This window comes from Bison bison, unplaced genomic scaffold (genome assembly GCF_000754665.1).
Source record: "Bison bison bison isolate TAMUID 2011002044 unplaced genomic scaffold, Bison_UMD1.0 scf7180017864254, whole genome shotgun sequence".
NCBI classification, from domain to species: domain Eukaryota; kingdom Metazoa; phylum Chordata; class Mammalia; order Artiodactyla; family Bovidae; genus Bison; species Bison bison.
Genome location: NW_011494826.1, coordinates 4,879,420 through 4,901,749, shown reverse-complemented (window position 1 = coordinate 4,901,749; position 22,330 = coordinate 4,879,420). Strand labels below are relative to the sequence as shown.

Below are 22,330 nucleotides of genomic sequence, written 5' to 3'. Positions count from 1 at the left end.
TGCGGCAGGCATTTGGGGCTGGCCGGGGGCCCGATCGCGCCTCCCCATCTCATCCACCCTAGCCTCCAGTCTTTTCACGGGTCTCTGGCTCCAAGATCACGGACTCCGAGACCTGAAGAGGTTCTTTCTCTACCCAAGGTGGAGAACCTCCCAAAAGACATCTTAACAGGAGTAATTCCCGCGCTGGCAACGTTTCAACAGCCCGGAGTGAACAGCCTGACCCATCGGCGTTGGGACCCACGTCTGGGTCGGCCTTCCCCGCCAGCCCCACCCCCGAGCCTATCCAGCCTCAGCGCCCAGCTCCCAGCCCGCAGCCTGTACCCAGTAGGGACTTTGGGGGAGTGCAGCCCCAACGGCTGACTTTCGCTAAGTAAACAGCCATATTAGCCTCCTCAGCCGTTAGTACACCGGGGCTGAGCCGGCAGACGGCTGTCAGGAGCGCTCACATGGTTGCCTCTGCGCTTCTGCCCCCAAGGCTGCCACTATTTCCAAACTCCTAGGCGCCAACAGTCCGGACACCGTTCTCGCTCACGGTTCAGCACCGAGGACAGAGGACATACTTTCAGCCAGGGTGGCCCCACAGCCAGGAGATCCGCGGTAGCCACGCCGGCAGGGCTGCAGGTGTCCGGACGGCGCGCCCTCCCGCATCCTACCCCCTCCGGCGTCTGGAGCCAGGCAGCGCCCGCGGCGTCTTACTTTTCTGACTGGAGTAACCCGGGTAATAGCCATAGTAGCCGGTGATCCGCAGGATGCGGTCCTCGATGGTGGCCACCCCGTTGGGGGCCGCCTTGACATCCATAGAGAGTACGGGGCGGCGGCCCCGGGCGCGGCGGGGCGGAGAGCTCAGCGCGGGGCCCGAGAGCTGGTGCAGGTGTCGCCGCCGCCGCCGGTGCTGATGTTGCAGCTCGTGCTCCCGCGCCCGGGCTCTGACTCCACCGCCCGGCGCAGCACCGGCTTCGCATCACAGCAGGGGCGGCGGCGGCGGCGGCGAAGCGGCCCCCACTCAGGCCGGCCTCTCCGTCAGCCTGGCGGCTCTCCCGCCTGAACAGCGCCCCCTCACCTCCGACGCCCACCGCGGCCGGGGGCGGCCCCACCTGCGCGGACTCTCATCGTTAACCCTTTTGCCCCCTTCCGGGAAAAGTAAACATCCCCCAACCCCACCTGACAGAAGGGATGCTTGGTCCAGGGCGTGGGAGGAGAGAAGGTGAGATGGTGGCAAGGGCTCAGGGAGGAGGGCCGGGGGTGAGAGAGACCCGAGCGGAACCAAGGGCTGTTAATGTTAAGAGGTGTGCACTGTCGCTCGGGGAGATGACACCTTGGGGATGCCCCCGGGGCTTCGCCTGAGCTAGGCGTCTGCACCACCAGGGGTCTGCTGATCTGCAAGCTTCCCAGGGCGTTAATCAGTTTCCTCCCCTTGCCTAGACGACGGAAAGGCTTTTTCCTTAAGAAATTAAAAAAAAAAAAAAAATGAGGCCCCAGCAGGTGATGCTTGGAGTGATTATTCAGGTATCGTGGACACAAAGACTGTAAGAGCTCAAGCTTCCAAGTCTAACAGTCGGTACCCGGCCGGACCCTCCAGCCTCCCAGGGAAATCATCAAAGGCTTGGAAGCCGCAGCTGTGCACTGCATGTTTATTTTGCCCATTCCAAATGCCCCGAGGAAAAATGATTTTCTTCTTATTGTCAAAACATCAGGGGTAAGCCCTTCAAACCGTAAATATCTCTGGGCGGGTGAAAGTTTTAGCTACAATCCAGAGACCTTCCACTAGGATGTAGAACGTCCTTGAAGCTGTGTGTTCAGAATGAACCCCTCCCCTCAGGTGTGACTTTTCTTCTTTGGCTAGAGAGCCACCAGGTTAGAGTTCCTGAGCAGTAAGATGATTCTTCTATTCATATCTGGCAATCACAGCCTCCTAAAAAATAATCCTGAAAGTTTCATCCCAGAAACTAAAGGGTGCCTTGAAATGAGGCTGGGTGTGAGCTAATCAGCTTAGAGGTCATTATGTCCACCTGCCATCCAGAGCCAGTTTAAGACACCCCTGCCAGACTTCACATTTCTAAAGCCTAGAGGAAATAAAGGACAAACACAAGTCGATTTCAGTGCCCCCTCAGAAACCGCCAAGGAACCTGTCACATCATTCTGCCTTCAAGCATTTCCCACACTATGTGTGGGTCCTTAAGGGGGAAGAAATAGGCAATTTTTTTTTAAGGTGAATTAGTTTGAGGCATGTGAAAATACAGAATTAAATTTCACAATGTGTTAAGGGTTTTCATGTGGACACAAAGGCTATCACAGGATCTTGAGAGTGGAGTGAATCTGAGATGATTGTGGCTGGGAGGAGAGTTCATAAAGAAACCAATTTCCTCCCACACCTGCTTTCTTGGGCCAGGAAGATGGAAGGGTAGAAAGAACTAAAAGGTCAAAATGAACTTCAAGGAGAAAGCAACTCTACTGCAACAGTGGAAGCTGACTATTTAAAGCAGAAATGAAAGGATTGGGCCTTTACACTCTACCACCTGCCCCACCCCAAAGCAATTTTCAACGCACTTCTGTTACTTTTATTATGGCCAGCTCAGTATGTTTATTTCTGTGGCACACCTTATATAGAACATTTGCACTGCACATGGTAAGTGGGTTGACCACATTAATGTAAGATCTCCTCTGGTTTGAAGTTTCCATAAAACAAATTTGCCTCTGACCCAGGAGTTGAACCGGGGTCTCCTGCTTTGCAGGTGGATTCTTTACCAACTATCCACTTTACAGACCTATCAAAGTGAAGTCGCTCAGTCGTGTCTGACTCATTGTGATCCCATGGACTGTAGCTTGCCAGGCTCCTCCATCCATGGGATTTTCCAGGCAAAAGTACTGGAGTGGGTTACCATTTCCTATATTACTTCTAATATGCATTTAATAACATCATAATCCATAGCATATTGATACATAAATTCAACAAGAGAGAAATTAAGAAATTGAAGCAAAAAGCTAATATAACAGGAATATGACTATGCATAGACTTTAAAGACAAATGGTTTTATCCTATTCATGGTTATAATTTATTTTATCATAATTAATGTATTTAAATTCTAAATCACATTTATTGTGTAGCTGTTGCCATCTTCCTAGTTTTTCTTTGTTTTCAGAAATTTCCAGAGAAGTAGAGAAGTATTTAACCAGACCTCATCATCCATATAAACAGCAAATTCAGCATAAATTTAAATAATGTAAATACTAGACCCACAAGAGTCCATGTTTCCTTAAAGAAATCATAAAAACTCTCCGATTGACCTGGAAATTAATTTTAAAGTAGCAGAGCAGACTTTCCCGGTGGCATAGTGGTTAAGCATCTGCCTGTCAATACAGAGGACACGGGTTAAATCCCTGGTCCAGAAAGATCCTACAGGCCACAGAGCAACTAAGCCCATGGACCACAACTACTGAGCCCAAGTGCTACAGTTATGGAAGCCCATGTGCCTAGAGCATGTGCTCCCCAACAAGAGAAGCCACGGCAATGAGAAGCCCGCACACAGCAACAAAGAGTAGCCTTCCATTCTCCACAACTGGAGAAAGCCCGTGTGCAGCAACAAAGACCCAGCATAGCCATAAATAAATAAATAAAATTTAAAAAAATAAGAAAGTGTGATAAAATAAAACAGCAGAGCATTTACAAATGTCTCCATAATCATCTGTAATAGGGTGACTAAAACAGTTAATGCAATTGGGTACCATGATCTAGGACACACTTTTTTTAATGGAATTAAAATCCTACAACTATAAATTGATCAACAATAAAAAGTAAATTTCTGCTAGTGATAAGCACTCTTTGGTACATAAAAGATGATTTAACCTTTCAAATGTATAGAAATTATTTTGACAGGAGATTTTCTAAAGTATTTTCATTTGTTTGCCTGCTGGTTTCCACAAACCCAATACACAAATTCAAATTTACAAAATGTGAACTATCAGCATACCACAAATCTATTCTGAAAAGCTTAGGAAAGACATAATTAAACAAATAAATGCTGAAGACCCTTGATTCACAAAATGTTTCCTCATAGTAGCCAGTTTCACATAATCAGTTTCCCTAGTAAGTCAATTTTCTGAGTAACTTACAACTCAACCTTACAACTTACAGCTCAACTTACAACTCATCAAAAATTTGATTTCTGTGCACATTTTCAAAAATATTTCTGCCTTTTCAAAAATATTTGTAGGGCACTAAGTGCAGGGCATCTGTTTCCAGTGAATTTTGATATCTGGACCATATTTATTTTGATGATCCAATCAAGTTAGATCAGATATTTATATTAGGTGAATATACATAACTTGGCTATATATGCTATAAAAAATCATTTGTAAGGTAATCCATGTGATAGTTAATATCTTTTTGTCTGATACTAAAATAACTGTACCAAGTAATAACATTAAAAGCTAAATATGATCACTGGGCATAAATTCTATTCAAGATAAATAGTCTGTCATAAAATTGTTAAAATACCACATCAGCCTTTGTACTTTGGAAGGATTTGTAAAATAAAATCCATGGAATCTAGTCTCCCTTACTCTGATTAGCAGTCAGGGGTCCTCTTTCATGTCAGGAACCAGTCAATCTTTTTGACCATATATTATTCAGAGTTACCATTAAAACATGCTGAAAGAAAGGAAAGCAATCATTTTTCTCCTTCTGAGAAACTAATATAATGCACCTACCTCTTTGAGCTAAGGCTAACTTGGCTGCTTGGAGAGCCAAGAATGTTTAAGCTTTAATACCCAAGGGCCATGTTGCCGTGTACAATCATCAGCACTATTTACAAAGAGTCGACCCTACAGTTTGCTTGGTGTATGTGTTTAAAAGCAACTGGTGTATACTTCAATTAAAAAAAAAAATCTGGTGTCTAGGCAACCAGGTGACAGTAGTCCCATCTGGGAAGAAAAAAAAGTGTAGTTTTCATATTCCATTTTCTGAAAAGCAGTTTTGAGTATTTAACCAGCAAGTCATCAACTGACCCACACTTGGATTGCTGACTCTGCCTTTCTATTTATTCTTAGGCAATGGTCAGCACTGTTAATTTACCTTTCAGCTGATGATGGGACTCTAAGGGCTTGGGGCCCAACCCTCAGCGTTTGTCTAAGAAGTCAGGGCAAGGCCCATTCATCATTGTCCTCTGGTACCAGGCTCCACCCACAGGACTGTTTTTGGAAATACACTGAAATCCTTTGGAAAATGTCCTAAGAAATTTTAACAAATGCACTCAAATCTTAGAATTTGTCTATGACCTGTGGTTGGAGGCGGGGTGTCGGTGGTGTTTGTGTCTGTCTCTGACTCTCTTTCTCCCTCCATCCTTCCCTCCTTCCCTTTCTCCTTCTCCACCTCCCTCTCAGCCATATAGTACAGTGCTTTAGAGCAAGGTCTGTAGAGCCAGACTGTCAGGGGTTGAATCTGACCTCATTATTTTCTAGTGATTTTGGGTTAGTCTCTTAAACTCTATGACTCAATTTTCTCATCAACAAGGTAAGAATATTGTACCTGCCTCATAGAACTATTGTGAAGATTATATGAGTTTACATCCATAAAGAGTTGATAACAGTGGCTGGCATCTAAAAAGCATCATGCTGTGCTGTGCTTAGTTGCTCAGTCGTGTCTGACTCTTTCGTATCTCATGGACTGTATCCCACCAGGCTCCTCTGTCCATGGGGATTCTCCAGGCAAGAATACTGGAGTGGGTTGCCATTCCCTTCTCCAGGGCATTCTCCCAACCCAGGGATCGAACCCAACTCTCCCACATTGCAGGTGGATTCTTTACCATCTGAGCCACCAGGAAAGCTCAAGAATACTAGAGTGGATAGCCTATCCCTTCTCCAGGGGATCTTCCCAACCCAGGAATTGAACTGGGGTCTCCTGCACTGCCGGCAGATTTTTTACCAGCTGAACTACCAGGGAAGCCCCATAAGGATAATAAATGCCAGCTAATATTGTTTTGTTGAATACATTCACAGAACCATCTGAGCTTCCAGTTTTCTCTGTAAAATGGGCTTGTACCCTCTATTTAGTAGTTGCTGTGATGATTAAGTCAGATAACATATGAAAATATCAAGTTCTGGCACATAATACGTGCACAGTAAAGACATATTTCCTTCTCCCAACACCTCCCCTGCTCTGTCCATTATTTATTATCAAAGCTAATTCATTCACAGTTCGCTCACAATAAGAAGAACTTCTCTGTGGCAGTTGCTTGTTTTCTTAATTGAACTATGGTTGATTTATAATATCATTTTAGTTTCAGGTGTACAGCAGTGAGATATATGTGTATATGTGTGTATATATATGTATATGTATGTGTGTGTGTATATATATATATAGAACTGAGTGACTAAGCACAGCATATAGGTTATTACAAAATATTGAGTATAGTTCCTGTACTATACAATAGGTCCTCGTTGGTCATCTATTTTATAAATAGTAGTGTGTATATGTTGGAGAAGGCAATGGCACCCCACTCCAGTACTCTTGCCTGGAAAATCCCATGGATGGAGGAGCCTGGTAGGCTGCAGTCCATGGGGTCGAGAAGAGTCCGACAGGACTGAGCGACTTCACTTTCACTTTTCACTTTCATGCATTGGAGAAGGAAATGGCAACCTGCTCCAGTGTTCTTGCCTGGAGAATCCCAGAGACGGTGGAGCCTGATGTGCTGCCGTCTATGGGGTCGTACAGAGTCGGACACGACTGAAGCGACTTAGCAGCAGCAGCAGCAGCCGTGTGAATATGTTAATCCAAACCTAATTTATCCCCTACCCTTTCCCCTTTGATAACTATAAGTTTGTTTTCTATGTCTGTGAGTCTTTCTGTTTTATAAATAAGTTCATTTGTATCTTTTTTTAGATTCCACATCTAAGTGATAGTGATAATGTTAGTTGCTCAGTCGTGTCTGGCTCTTTGTGACCCCATGGACTGTAGCCCGCCAGACTCCTCTGTCCATGGAATTCTCCAGGCAAGAATACTGGAGTGGGTTGCCATTCCCTTCTCCAGAAAATCTTCTCAACCCAGGGATTGCACCTACCTAAGTGATATCATATGATATTAGTCTTTGTCTGTTCACTTAGTATGATAATCTCCGGGTTCATGTTTTTGCATGCTTTTACAACTATCCTTAAAACCTTCCAACCATGATGATAATCTCAAGAGGCAGATCTTGTGAACCAATGGAGAGGTGGGCTACAGAACTTCAGTGCTTTGAAGAAGGAGAAGTGGCTCGGGGCTAGGAGTTCTTCCTGTCCTTTGAGAAGACCAGAGGACACAGAGAGCTTGCTTCAGAGTGAGACAGGAACAAAGCTGGTGGTCCCCAAGCATCGGAGTTCTGCTTGATGACAGTGCCCCAGGAAAGTGGAGTAACCTTAAAGAGGTCCTAGGGTAGGATGCTGGGCCATTAACTCCAGACTTCCCAGCTTCAGCAGAGATTCTGGTGCTTCCAAGCTCAGCCCAGAAGCAGTAGAGCCATCATCCCGAGAAGGATGGAATATGGGCTTGATAGCCTACAACTCAAAAGTGACCAGAGGGCTGACGACCAACTCCCTCATGGTTGGTGATGATCAGCTTAGCCAAAGATCTCCCCTGACCATATAATCCTGCAGCAAGGGAGCCCCAGTAATACCGAAAAATGCATTTTCCACTATTCTTATGGAGAATGGGCACTCAGAGTAAACATTACTGTAACTTGAAGCTAATAAAGACTGTTATAACATTTTTAAACAGCTGTTTTAGTGGTTACACATTTAAACCTGCTACATATTCATTTTTACATGTAAGACTTTCTGTAATTCAAACATGTAGAAATGCCATGCGTGCCACAACTTCCAACCTACTGCATATTATTTATCACACACAACAGCCTCCAACCTACTGCACATTATCTATCACACAAAGCTTTTGTAACATTGTCTGTTAAAAATGCCAAATTGCTGTGGTAATCATTGGTACTGTTTGCCAAATACTTATGTTTCTCCCCCATTTTAGGCATTCCGCAGGATGGCATTTCCTGCCCCCTTGTGGTTGTATGGGGGCTATGTGGCTGACTCTAGTTTGGAATGATCAGCCAAAGCTAATGCAAGGCACTGGGATTTTTCTCTTTTCTCTGGCATAAGGACCATATCAACATTCAAGATGATACTGACACACAAAAAGTGAAGTTACAAAAAACTTTAAATCAAGAGGATTTTGAATCCTTCCATAAACACTACATTTAATTTTTAAATCTTATTTTCTGTATCTTTTGTTTTCTAAGGGCATACTATGCATGTTTCAAGTTTCACCAGTTCCTGAGGCAATTTACCAGTAAACAATACTAAAGACATCATAAACTACTGGAAAGAAGCATGATGAGTGGTATAGAAAATCAGAGAGAACAGAAAATTTAAAACTCTTTAGAAAGCATAAATAAGACAAAGAGAGCCCAGAACACATCCCCACAGTTCAATACATCCACATCTTAAATATTCAAAAGCAATCCCAGGAATAACTTTGCCTTTAGCCTCAATAACTATTAATTTACAAGGAATATGTTTATAAGGTTTGATTTCATCATTATTTTCATTGTCAGTGAAACTCATCAATAAAATTTGCTCTTCAAATACCCTGATATAACATAGATCATCAGTACTGACATTCATCTTTTTTCCTCCAGTTATCCAGATGATACTGGAGGACACTCTACACTTACCAGAAAGAGAAAGCAAAAAGATGGAATCAAATATCATTTAAACTCCAATTCACTTCCTCTTGCTTCACCTTGGCAGTGACCAACTCTGTGTGGATTCATATCAGCTTCACACAGACACAGCCTGACAGCACCTCACATCCTGCCAGGGCCAGGCACCTCTAGCCTCCTGCCCCAGGGCTTCTTCCTTGATGCTGACACATGAAGGTGCATCCGCTTGAATCAAGCATGTACAGCCTGTAAGTGCAGGGTTCAGATGCAACACGGAGCAAACCTGTGAGTGTGGAGGATTGGAGCTGGGTTGTGAATGCTTCTCCATTCTATTCAAAAGGGACTGAACTGGGTCTGGTGCCTTAGACCCCCTCGGCCATCCTGATACGCTAGGGACTGCACTGAGAAGTGGTGGCTTCCCAGCCTCTTGCCCCCAAATAGACCAATCAGTCCGAGCACTCAATCTTGAGCCAAAGGATGATCAGTTCAGCAACATGCCTTAGTATTGTTATGAAAAGCATTGTCAAGATATTCAAAATGCACAAAAGTGACCGTTAGAGAAATAAGATTAGGAGAAGTCTGTCATTTTCCAAATTTTCTCAAATATGGTTTTGCTTGTCTTAAAATGAATGCATACCCACATGTGAGTGCGTGCGTGCACGCACACACACACACACACACACACACAAAACAAACCCTAAAACCTATTTCGGCTCATTGTTCTCCAGGGAGACTGGGCATTTCTGTGCAGTACTTTGGAGAAGGCTGCCTGCCTGCACATTAATCTCTGCAGTAATTGCAATTATCTCCTTTGCAGTGGATGTGATGGAGACTGACTACAGGTCTCTAAGTCTGCTGGCTCTCCACGTTCTCATAAATAATAAAACAAGGCTCCATGACAACGAGTACATAAAAAGTTTTGAAACAGCTCAAGGTAGTCCTGAAATCTTCAAATTCCTAAGCTAATAAAATACCCTCAGTACAGTTTTCTGGGCATACATAGCTTTGTAGCAGAACTAAGTGATAAGACCATGCATGAATATCCATGCATGAATAGCTGTGACAAATGTCACTTCACCCAACTAGTGCTACTCATCCTTCAGCTATTTTTTAGGGAGTTTCTCTTCTGGGCTTCCCCCTTCCTGGGGGTTCAGCTCTTCCTGTGCTATGTGGTCCTCTCCACTGTACACTTGAGTTCCTCAAAGGCACGGGCCGAGTTTTGTTCACGACTGTGAACACACCAGACAATCAAAACACATTAAGGACTAAAAGCGTCATTATAATAAAGAAAGTCTGTCATCAGGATCACCTCCTTGAAGGCACAGGGCACATACTCTCACTCATACAAGACAAACTTCTCTTGGTGGCACTAGGGGAAAAGAATACACCTGTCAATGCTGGAGACCTGGGTTTGATCCCTGGGTTGGGAAGATCCCCTGTAGTAGGAAATGGCAACCCACTCTAATATTCTTGCCTGGAAAATTCCAAGAACAGAGAAGCCTGGTGGGCTACAGTCCATGGGGTCACAAAGAGTCAGACATAACTGAGTCTGCACACACACAGAGACACACAGACACACAGACACACACACACACACAATATGTCTCAAGGCCAGAAATGTAACAGCTTGCCCCATGCAAAGTTTATAAATGAGGAAACTGAGACTGGAGAGCCTAAATCAATGGTTCAAAGGCTCCGCAGCAAGTTGCTGGCAGCCCTCCCCACTCCCGGAGCATAATCCTTTCCCCAGTACTGCTTGGTGCCACCTTCTCCTGCATTACTTTCTGATGACCCATCAGCCCCTTTCACTCCTCCGCAGGCAAGTCATGCTCATTTCTTTTTCATCTTTTTACCTTCCCCTAGTTGAGCTCTGGGCTCAGCAGATGGTAGAGATATCTGTCCATCAAGTGAAATCAAAGTGAAAGTATTAGTCATTCAGTTGTGTCTGACTTTTTGTGACCCCATGGACTGTAGCCTGGCAGGCTCCATGGGATTTTCCAGGCAAGAATACTAGAGCAGGTTGCCATTCCCTCCTCTAGGGGATCTTCCTGACCCAGGGATCAAACCCAGGTCTACTGAATTGCAGAAGGATTCTTTACCACCTGAGCCCCCAGGGAAACCCTCAAGGGCTCTGTTAAATGAAATTTAAACCCAAGAAGATGTCTATTATCTGGAGTGTGTTTGAATTCCATTTCTGGAATCAGTATCTGGTTATTTATCCAATTTGGCAGTCAGTTGAATTGAACCACTACCCCTAATCTTTTGAATTGTAGGAGTGGGGATAAATAAACTGTCAGCCCTTGTCTTTTGGGTGGTGGGGATAGGGGTAAATAAAGGTTTGTGTTGCCTATAGATATGAGTAAATGAACAAAATTATATACTTTCTCATTATAGGCTTGATTATTTTCAAAATTCACTACCATAAATATCACTGGCTTGTTTTGACAAATCTTTTTGTAATCATAATTAATTAGGAAGCTTGACTCTCGTCCTTTATGTATAATCTATTAAAGTGTCCATAAAACTGTTTACTTATTTCTTCATTAATTTAGATTTAAAATATCATCATCTAGGATTTCCCTGGTGGTCCAGTGGTTAAGAATCTACCTGCCAATGCAGGGGGTGTGGGTTCTATCCCTGGTCTGGGAAGATCCCACTTGCTGCAGGGCAGCTAAGCCCATGTACCGCAACTACTGAGCCCAAGTGCTGCAACTCCTGAAGCCTGTACATCGAGAGCCTGTGCTCTACAGAGGAGAGGTCACCACAATGAGAAGCCCACGCACTGGAATGAAGGGTAGCCCCTGTGCACCACAACTAGAGAAGAGCTCACCTGCAGCAATGAAGACCCAGCACAGACCAAAAAAAAAAAAAATTAGCTTTTAAGGAGTGCATGTTACTCCTCTTCCTTTTTCATTAATTCTCTTCCTTCCTTCCTTCTTTCCTTCCTTCTACTCTTCTTTGAAGTCTACTGATACCTGCATATCCACTGCAGGGATGTCAAAAGTGCACTGCTACTGTCTAGCCTTAACTGCACATCAAACAACCCCAAACACTGGTGGCTTAAAATAAAAACCTTCTTAAAAGCTGAGTGGTCCTTTATTTATTACTTCTTAAAAGCTGAGTGGTCCTACTGATTTGCTCATGCTTGGCTGATCTTGGCCACTTATGCATTTGTGGCCAACAGATGGATCAGCTGGGGACTGAATAGCCTAGGATAACCTCTCTCACATATCTAGTGGATGGAGAGACAGAGATTACTAGGCCACACATCTCATCATCCAGCAGGTGAGCCCAGGCTTATTCAAGTTAGCAGAAAAGTCCCAAGAATAAAGTCAAGCTCGCAAGGCCTCTTGAGGCCCAGACTCAGAATTTGCACTATATTGCTTCTTCCATTTCTATTGACCAAAGCAAGTTCCAAGCTAGCCCAGATTCAACAGTTGGAGAAACAGATTCAGCCTCTTGATGGGATTGTTGCAAATGGACCTGTCCATCATTAGACTCTACCACAGCCACCAGTGTAAACCAATGCCAGTGTTGCAAAGCAGACTGATCAGGCACTTAGTAAGCAAGTCCTTTCTTAACTGGAGACTAAATAAAAATGTCCCTGTCTCCTTTAAAAGAATTCTTTGGTTCCAGATCAGCAAACCAATCTTCCAATCAATCATTAATAGAAAAGTAACTTTATTAAGGAAACTCTGGCATTAAAATGTTACCTACAATCATAAGATTTTGCCTAAATAGAAGCTGCAGCTATTTGCATAACATGTAATTCCAAACCCTCTGCCTTCAAAACAGGGAGCAAGAAGTTGGACCCTTACACAGGCTGGGTCTGCACAATGTTGGTACAGTCAGACACAGAACAAAGAAATGCAGTGAGTTTGACTCAGCAGGGCTATTCCCACAACCACAACAGAAAGTAGGGCTCTTTCACTGTGCTCACCTCCTGTGGGGGCATTTATCACACTACACAGTGAAAATCTAATTGACTTCCCACCTCCAGTAGATTTCTAGTTTCTTTGGGATACAAATAAATCTTTAAATCCATATTTCTAGTATATAGACAGAGCCTGATTGTTAAAGGAAAAGAGAGAGGAAGAGATTTATTTCTGTGACTCAGAATAAAAACTAACCCAATATAACCAGATTTATATTTTTAAATGAATCTGTGCAAATACTCAAAGATCCTCCCACATGAAAGATAACAGAATTACTGGAAAAGATAAGTTACCCCTTACAAGAACAGAAAGCACTACTTTTCAGCTTAAATCAGAAGGGAAAAGTTGGTGATACTCAAATTATAATCTGAAGGAGAAAAGACCAAGAAATACAGTTAAGCAGTATAAGTGAAGAGAAACCCTTAGATTTTCAAAAACTTGAGTCTAAATTTTTAACTCACAATTAAACACTTAAGTGTATATATCCAATATTAACTTCCTAAGTGTCCTGTAGCACAAAGATCCAGGAAGTTCTTTTCATATTATTATAATTATTTATACTCAGTCTCAGGAATTAAAGTGACTTATGCAGATACTATATTGCAAGATTTAAGATAATAAAAATAAACAAGTAGGGAACTGGGAAGAAAGTAAAACTAAAAATAGAAACCAGAAAATGAAGCCAGAATGAGGTCAGTAAATGCCACAAGGACTAATACACTTTTCTAAAAGAAGCAGGAATTTAGCTTGGGGCTTCCTAGACATCAACCAAAGAGGAATTTGTGGTCGCTAACACCACTCATCCCAGTCAGAGCTCAAAACACAGTCAGGAGAAACACAGCCCATCACTGGTGTGGCCCCTGAAAGCAAGTTTTGCCAGGCATGTTCCTAAAGAGGATCTCAGGTAATATTCTAAACAGCAGACTGAAAAACCATCCATAGGAAGATAAGCAAACATATAACCTGATGGACCCATGTTAAAGCACCCTTGAGTAAAATCACCCTGATAAAGCACTTCCATTACAACATCTTCTTACCATTCCTAACTAATCCAAAACCAAAGGTTGGAGACTCACAGGCTACTAACCTTCAGGGAAGTCTCTGTAAATATGGATTCCCTCGAATGCAACACTGGTAAATATCACTAATCCTGTAGTAGGTCCCAACTGGTCTTTTTCTCTTTTTTAAATGTCCCTCCCCGAGGTCAAGTGACCCTCATTTCAGCCTGGATTTACCACCCAGCCTTCTCATTTGTTTGCCCTATTCTAATCTCTCCCTCAAACCGCAGCCAGTCTGCTTTCTCTAAAACAAAGCTCCACTTGAAACACATAAGGGGTGGTGGGGAGCAAAATAGGGACAGAGGATTAAAAGGTACAAACTATTAGGTATAAAATAAGCTACAAGGAAATACTGTACAAAATATTGTACAAAAAATATTTCACAGAAATAGTCAATATTTTAATGACTATAAATGAGTATAACTTTTAAAAACTGGGAATCACTATATTGTACACCTGTAATTTATATGATATACATCAAATATACTTCGATTAAAAATAATAATTATTTGGCAGAAACCAACACAATATAGTAAAGTAATTATCCTTCAATTAAAAGTAGATAAACCAACCAGACAATAATAATAATAATTTTAAAAGGAAAAAATGAATGGCTGAATGGCTCCACAAGTCCCCTAGCATCAATTCCACACCCCCAATGGTTGAATACAGATAGCCTCCATCTGTGTCTTCAATCTCGACTCTCTATTTCCTTCATCCTAGCAATCGGGATGAACTTTTTCAAGTTTACTGAAAAAGTCACATTCTCTCCCCACTCCAATCCTTAAATGGGCTGTTCCCTCTATCTTGAACACGGTCTCCCTCAATCCTTTGGCCCCTGCCTTGGTCTGGAACTTTTCCTTCACATCTTGAGCTACAGGATACTTCTTCAGGGAAGCCCTCTTTACCTGTGTGCCTTCACTACCAGACTGTGTGCTCCTCAGGGCAGCTCCTGGCTCGCTTTTGCTTATCATTCTATTCCCAACACCTAGCACAGTGCCAAGCACTGAGAAAGTGTTTAATAGACATTTGCATACTTCACTGACTCACTTAATATTGGTTATTACAGACAAATCCTTGGAGCCAAATATTCTGCATTACTCCTTGAAGGAAGATCCATGTGCCTCTTTAACAAGCAACAAATCTAAAGATATGCTTGATGGTATCTAATGTATTGACTCATGCCTACACTGGAGAGCGTAGCATCTCTGGCATTTCATCCAGGCAGGGTCAAAATTTTCCTTGGGAAACAAATCATGGTCTTCTCCTAAACAAGAACATGTGGGTAATTGAGGCCCCAACCTTTTACATCCTGAGAACATTATCATAAGCTTGGTGTAGGAAAACCTTTAAATCAAGTGTTGCCAAATCTCTAAGTCTAAGGAGTTTTGCAAGGTATTTGACACTGCACTTTTCAAGTTAATACTAGTTTGAAGATCATGTCTGGTCAGGCAACAATAGAAAGATTCAGGTCTACAGCCATACCACACTGAATGTACCCAGTCTCATCTGATCTTGGAACCTAAGCAAGGTTGGGCCTGGTTAGTACTGTATTGGAGAAAGAATCAGGAGAACTAGGTTCTTCTGACTTTGTCACTAACTACAGGACCATGAGGGTCAGGATCTGGTGCACTCCTTGCCCTGGGGCTGACAACTTAATGCTTCCCCCTGAGCCTGGCTATGCCCAGGGTTTGAACCATCAAATTTGAGCCCTGGGACCTGCCCTCATCCTCCAACCAGGAGTGGCCATACTGAGCAAGGCAGGATTCTCTGCTCTCGGCTCCACATCAGCCAGATGTTGTCAACTTTAATCTCTTTTGATACATCAAGTTTATGGATAGTATTTTATTTGAAGAAAATATTCCACAACTAAGAAGTAACATGAATCTGTAGACTCACTGGTCTTTAAGTTTATTTTCTGCTCAATTATCTACTGCACAGTCTGAGGCAGAGAATTTGGAAGTCATCTAGTGTGTTTGCATGCTAAGTCATGTCAGTCATGTTTGACTCTTGGTGACCCTATGAACTGTAGCCCACCAGGCTCCTCTGTCCATGGGATTCTCCCAGAAAGAATACTGGAGTGGGTTGCCATGCCCTCCTCCAGGGGATCTTCCCCACCCAAGGATCTAACCCATGTCACTCAAGTCTCCTACATTGACAAATGGGTTCTTTACCACTAGCACCACCTGGGAAGCTAGTGTGTTTAACATCTTTCAAATGAGGACACTCAAGTCCAGATAATTTTGGTGATGTGTCCAGCGGCAAACAACTGTGTGAAGACAGAACTAGAACCAGAACTAAATCCTCCCGGGCCTCAGGTCAGAGCTCTGATGGAGGGATGGTGTTCAGGGGCATCTGAGATGGTGGGCAGCCTACAGAAGTGTTAGGAGAGGAGAATCACTCTCCTTGGCATCCCCACTGAGACCTGGTGTGATCTGCGCCTCCCTATCTCTCACTTGGACCAATGCCCCGCCTCCTCAGAGGGTTCCTCACCTCCAGTCTCGTCTTCTTCCGACCTGCCTGCCACACTATGTAGGATAGTTCCAAAACACAAATGTCATCCCATCACTATCCTTGTTCAAAAAAACCTTTACTGTTTCTCCATCATCTACAAGATGAAGGTGAGTTTTCTAGTGTAAGTACCAAGCCTTTCACAGTCAGCCCTGGCTCTGGTACAGTCACCCAGCAGAGCCCAGCGTATATGCACCAACCCCCCAGGTGACCACAGACACGTGACAAATAAATGCTTATAGTTGTGTGCCTGAGATTTGTTCATCATGCAGAATGATCGTGGAAAGAACCAACTGATTCAAGATGGAAATTAGACGATGTCCATTTAATATTTGTAAAATATCATTTCTGTCACATTCTCACGGTCTTGGGGTGAGAAGGTCCCTGGGGTAGTCACTCTTCCATAGGTTGTTCACTCAAAAGCAATAGCACCAGAATGAGTGTTTCTTTGAATGGCATTGTCATTTTAGCATTTAACTTCTACAAATAAAACACATCATCGTTTCAGGATTTTAACCTCTGGAATTGGGAAGGACTTTCTAATTTAGGTGAAGAAGGATGACTTGCAGTCTTAAAATGAAAAAAAAAAAAAAGAGAGAGAGAGAGAAAGAGGTAAAGTAACTCATTCACACACAGGCACAAACAAGGAGACTTAACAATGTTAATAGGCTATCTCTGTTTTGACGGCATCCCCATCCTCTGGAACTCTGATTTAATTATTCTGGAGTGGGGCCTCATCATTGGTATGTTTTAGTTTTCTTCTGGTGATTCCAATGCACAGTCAAGGTTGAGGTGACAAAAATGAAGATCAAGCTTGTATTAACTTGGCCTTTTCTTTCCTGAATCCCATGGCTATTTTCTAAACCAACTCTCCCCTCTAGATTTTTAGGAAGAATTATTATTTGGTTGTCTGTGTTATTTACAAACTCCAACTAATTTCTAACTTTAAAATCACAAACACAAGGAGAAAGGAGCCTTTTCCAACTAAAAGGTCGGGTGACAGAGTTAAAAATATAAGGGATAAAAATAACTTACAAATTTTATCTCCAGGTTCTTTTACTATTTAAGGTACTTTTCTAAATGTTCTAATTTAGCAACCATTAGAACCCTTCTCTGGCATTTTGAGAATAATGCCAAATGCTGAAGCCTTTTCTGTCAAAGCATGATCAATTCTTTTAGGTACTTCTTATTTTCAGGAATCCAATTAAACAAAGCCGATGGTAACTGAGCGTCTGTTCTTCAAGATATTTTGACTTTTAATCATATATGAAATCACCTTTATTTGTAACACTAAAGCAGCCAGTAGAGGATGTTCAGAGATAGGATTAAAAGTTTAAAAAATGCAATCCCACTCCCTCTGGAGGTATAATCTCCAAATACCCACTGGGTTTGCAACTTGGTTAAAATGGTCAAGATGGATTAGGAACTCTTTTACATTTAGTCCCCTTTTCACCCAGGAGATGCTGACACTACAGCATCCCTCCAAGGGGGATATTTTAGTCTTACAAGCTTCATAAAAATGAATGGCAAAAAAAGCAGCCACGGGCTCCCCTGGTGGCTCAGTAGTAAAGAATCTGCTTGCCAGTGCAAGAGACACACATTCGAATCCTAGTCCAAGAAGATCCCACATGCCACAGAGCAACTAAGCCCATGCACCACAGCTATTGAGCCTGTGCCTTAGAGCCTGGGAACCCCCACTACTGAGCCCACCCGCCACAGCTACTGAAGCCTGTGCACCTAGAGCCCGTGCTCTGCAACAAGAGAAGCCACCACAATGAGAAGGCCGTACATTGCAATTAGAGAGTCTCCCCATCTTGACACAACTAGAGAAAGCCAGCACAGCCTTAAGCAAATTAATTTAAAAAGCAGCCACTTATTTTCATAGTCCCTGATGTCTTACATCCATTATGCCATCGTATGAAGAGAACCTCTCTAGAACGGGTCTAAGCATCCATTATGTACCTCTGCAAATCAGAAATACATTTCTTAAAGTTTTAAGATTTTATACAAGCTTTGTTGCTGTGACTAGCATAAAACAAAAATAATAACTATGCCCTATGCCACTGACTCCCCAAGTTCATGGAAACAGTTACTAAATGATCAAGTTAGAGTAAAACAAAGAAGGTTATGAACTCCCTTGTTGAAAAACTCTCTTCTCTCTATACTTCCACAAGGATATCATAAACAGTAGGAATACCAAAGATTTTCCAAAGGATATAATTCAAGAAGAGCTCACTAGATACACATATCTTGTTATTTGGAAATGTTTCTTTTCCACCTGAAGATGTTTCATTTCTGTAATATACACAGGTACAGTGGTCTAAGTAGGGAACTGAAGAGCCCTCTGCTCCTAAACTTGCCTTACCATTCTTTTCTGTGCCTCTGAAAGTCAACGCTGTGCAGTAGACAAAGCACAGACTCTGGACCCAGCCTGCCCAGCTCAGCTAATCACTTGATACATCCCTGGGGACAAGCAAATTGAACCCTACCGCACCTTTGTAATGCAGGTAACGAAAGCTCTCATTCATGGGGTTGTTGTCGGGTATAAATAAGCTTGCATAGGAAAGACGCTTAGGACAGTGCCTGGTACAGAATAAGTGCTATGTAAGTGGTCATTGGTATTGCTGATGTTTGGCTGAATAACAGAATTATAAAATAGTCTTAGCTTCAGTCAAACTGTACTTCTCTCAGTGGTTTTAATAAAATATATTTTCTCCAGCCTTAGAATCCTTTCACATGGTTTTCCCTCTTCCCTACACTGTCCAATACTGTGGGAATGTTTTCATGCAGTTGAATCAAAATAAAATTTAAAAGTCAGTTCATCAGTTGCACTGGCCATGCTTAAAGCAATTAGTTGTCCTAAATGGCTAGTGGCTACTAGACTGGACAGAACCGACATTTCCATCCTCTCAGAAAGTTCCACTGGGCAGCGCTGATCAAGACTCATCTTTCCCCCACTGTTTATCCCTCCCTCCTACTCAGCCTTCATTTTGCTGCTTAAACATCACCTCAACCAATCCTTCTCTCTCTTTAAGTCAATGCTGGGTCCTTCTATGTCTTTCCATAGCCCACTGAATTTTCCCTTTATAGTACTCTTCCCTATATAGTACTCTTTATAGCTATAAACAATTTTAATGAATTATTTTCCCACTAGGCTATAAGGAGCTTGAAAAGGGGGGAGTACACAGCCACATGGTGAGCACCCAATAAATATGTCAACAGAGTGATATGAGAGGAAATTTATAAAAGGCACTGTTACTTTATAGCTAACATCTGCTTACTGTGCACCAGGCTCTATTTTGAACACATTACATGTTTTAGCTCCTTTAATTCTAACAACTCCATGAGGTAGGTGCTTTTATTCATTACACATGGCTGCACAATACTTACCACAAACACAGCGGCTTAGAACAACATGATTGGCTACCTCACAGATTCTGTGGTCCAGCTGAGTCCTCTGTTCAGGGTCTCACAGGGTATAGTCAAGGTGGTGGCTGGGCTGTGATCTCACTTGGAGGCTCAAATGGGGAAGAGTCTGTTTCCAGGTACACTCAGGTTGCTGACAGAATTCTTTTCCATAATTAGAGTAGATAACATCCTGAATAAGATCTATCTCTGCCCTAAGCATGAAGTAGGGATTTTTCAAAATCAACATCTTAATGTAACTCAGAGGTAGGGATAATATTTTGGTCCTTCTAGAAAGAGGGAGGAAGTAGGAAGAAGGAGGAAATTAATATATTTTTCCACCATCCTCGTTCCACTTACCAAAAACTGGTTAGGTAGTTCTAATAATTTGACTCTTACCATATTAAGGAAAAAATGTGATTTCCAAGTTCCTGCTGGCTCTTTGTACAGCTCAAGGTATAGCCATGTGTGTAAGGCTATGTCTTTTAGCCAAACTCCTGATTAAACTTTTGATCATACAACAGCAGGCCAAGGAACTAGTTTGGAGTGAAGAAAGGAGTATGAAAAGCTAAATTACTAGCGATAATAAAGGAAGAATGAATTGGGTGTTGCAGGCTAATCTAGAAAGTGAGGAGAGGGAAAGAGGAAGGACCCCTAACAAGGTCGGGAAGCCAGGGGAAAAAGTTCCCTGTGGTAAATGGTCAAGACATTTAAGAATAGCACTGTCCTTAAGTACTTTACTATCCTTAAGTAAAAATGTTTTTCCATTTTTAATGTTACCCATTTCCTGCTGTGCTATACTTTCCCTCTGGTACCTGAAAAACCTAGCTAAAAGTCTCTACACAGTAGCCTTCAGCGAGGGACTCTGAATAATTTACGGACAAAGCAGTAAAGAAAATTATAATTTCCCTATGGAACCAGCACTGCAGAGCAGGTTTACATGGAGGGAGGCCCACAGTCCTGCCATTTTGAGCAGAAACAAGGGCAGTGCTGGAAAAAAATGGTTGAAGGCCAGGTAACAACCTGGTGGAATTGACGACCTAAATACCGTAGAGGCAGGTGACCCCTGATGAGAGAGAGGCAGTATGGGACCACAGGCAGACTCTGATGCTTTCCCCACACTTCGTATGTTAAAGTCATGTCAGGTCAACTGTTATACAGGTAATACAGACTCTTCCCGGCAACTGTCCTGCAGAACCTGATAAATGGGCTGCTATCATGTCACCTTGGGAATGATGCTGTCTGCTAAGACTGAAAACTGAAAACCAGCACCCTTCACTGCTGCCCCACTGACTGGGCAGCCTCTCTGTGAGTGACAAGCGTGGCTTTCTCGAGTGTCACTTTGAAGGATGTGCATCTCATCATCTCAGTGGAGAGTTACCTGTGATCAGAGAGCTGCAAGCTGGGGCCCTGTCTCTCTCCTGCTGTCAAGGGAATCATTGCTTACAGAGCTCCAGCAACGGAATCCATCCAGGAAAGTGTCAAAGGCAAGGTAAAGATTAGCAGAGCTACTGGCAGCCTCTGCACAGCCTCTTCTGGGCACTATTCTCAAGAGGGAAACTCAACACATCACCTTCACTAGAGTGATTCAAAGTCACAGCTAACTAGGCGAAGTTTGTAGTTGCCTGCTTCTTGGGTATCAGCGGACAGCAACACACACACACACGCACACACACAGATCTGCTCAAGATAATTTCCCTGCAATAAACCATGGCAAACATCTTCTCCTGCCCCATGAAAACACTGATGGCACAGATTCCTTGACCAAGAGACACAGTAGCCTCTGGTGTCTCTGTTAAACTCTAGAAAGTCCTCCATGGTGACTTCTCTGGTGGTCCAGTGGCTAAGCCTATGTGCTCCCAAAGCAGGGGGCAGGGGTTCAATCCCTGGTCAGGGAACTAGATCCCACATGTCACAACTAAAGATCAAGCAGGCTGCAATGAAGACTGAGGATCCCGTATGCCACGACAAAGAGCCACCACAGCAAATAAATAAATATTATTTTTAAAAAGTAAATAAAAAGTCCTCCATGGAATTCTTGGTCGTAGAAGACCCACTCTGCTTAATTAACTTCACTGTAGACATTATTACCATCTCCTTTCATACTTACTCATGAACCAAGTCTGAGCCCAGAAGGACCTCAGAGGAAAGAAGATTTGGGTTCTTCCTAAATTTCAGGGCAAATTGTTAAGAAACAGGTTAAAAGCCTCAGATCTCAATTACCTCCCTCAAGACAGAAAAGATGTGTTCTCAGAGGCACTTTATAGAACCTGTGTACTGCTTTCAATGAGTACTTGATGTCAACATGACTTCAACAGGAGAGTCAAGAGGGCTTCCACCTGCAGTCTCCTTCAATGTTGGAAACACAGCAATAAAAAACAAACTTTGGAATCAGAAAGACTACCTTTGCAAAAAGATACTAATAATATGCTCCACCTAATACATTTGTTTTAAGAATTAAATGAAATAATGCATGCTAAGCACTTAGCACGTTGCCTGGTGCATAGTAAATGCTCCATCAATACTAGGTGTTATTATCATATTATTATCTTCATCAACATCATCACTTTAAGTGATATGATCTGTTTGATGGGAGACACTGGGAGAACCAGGAGCCATGATAGAGAAGTTAGAATATTTGTACTTTGTTCCAACTTGGAAAAAATATAAACAATAAAGTAACTTCATCTTTGTTTGCAATTTAGTTTGTCAAGTACTATAT

General features: G+C 42.7%; 1 protein-coding gene across 1 annotated transcript in view; it reads right to left on the bottom strand.

Annotated features, from left to right (window-relative positions):
- SLC35F4 (solute carrier family 35, member F4) overlaps positions 1-799 on the bottom strand; it is a 286,201-nt gene extending 285,402 nt beyond the window's left edge. Inside the window, exon 1 of the mRNA XM_010847684.1 lies at positions 697-799. Within this exon, the coding sequence (XP_010845986.1) occupies positions 697-799 (103 nt within the window). The remainder of the gene's footprint in view (positions 1-696) is intronic.
- Between the last annotated feature and the right edge of the window lie 21,531 nt (positions 800-22,330).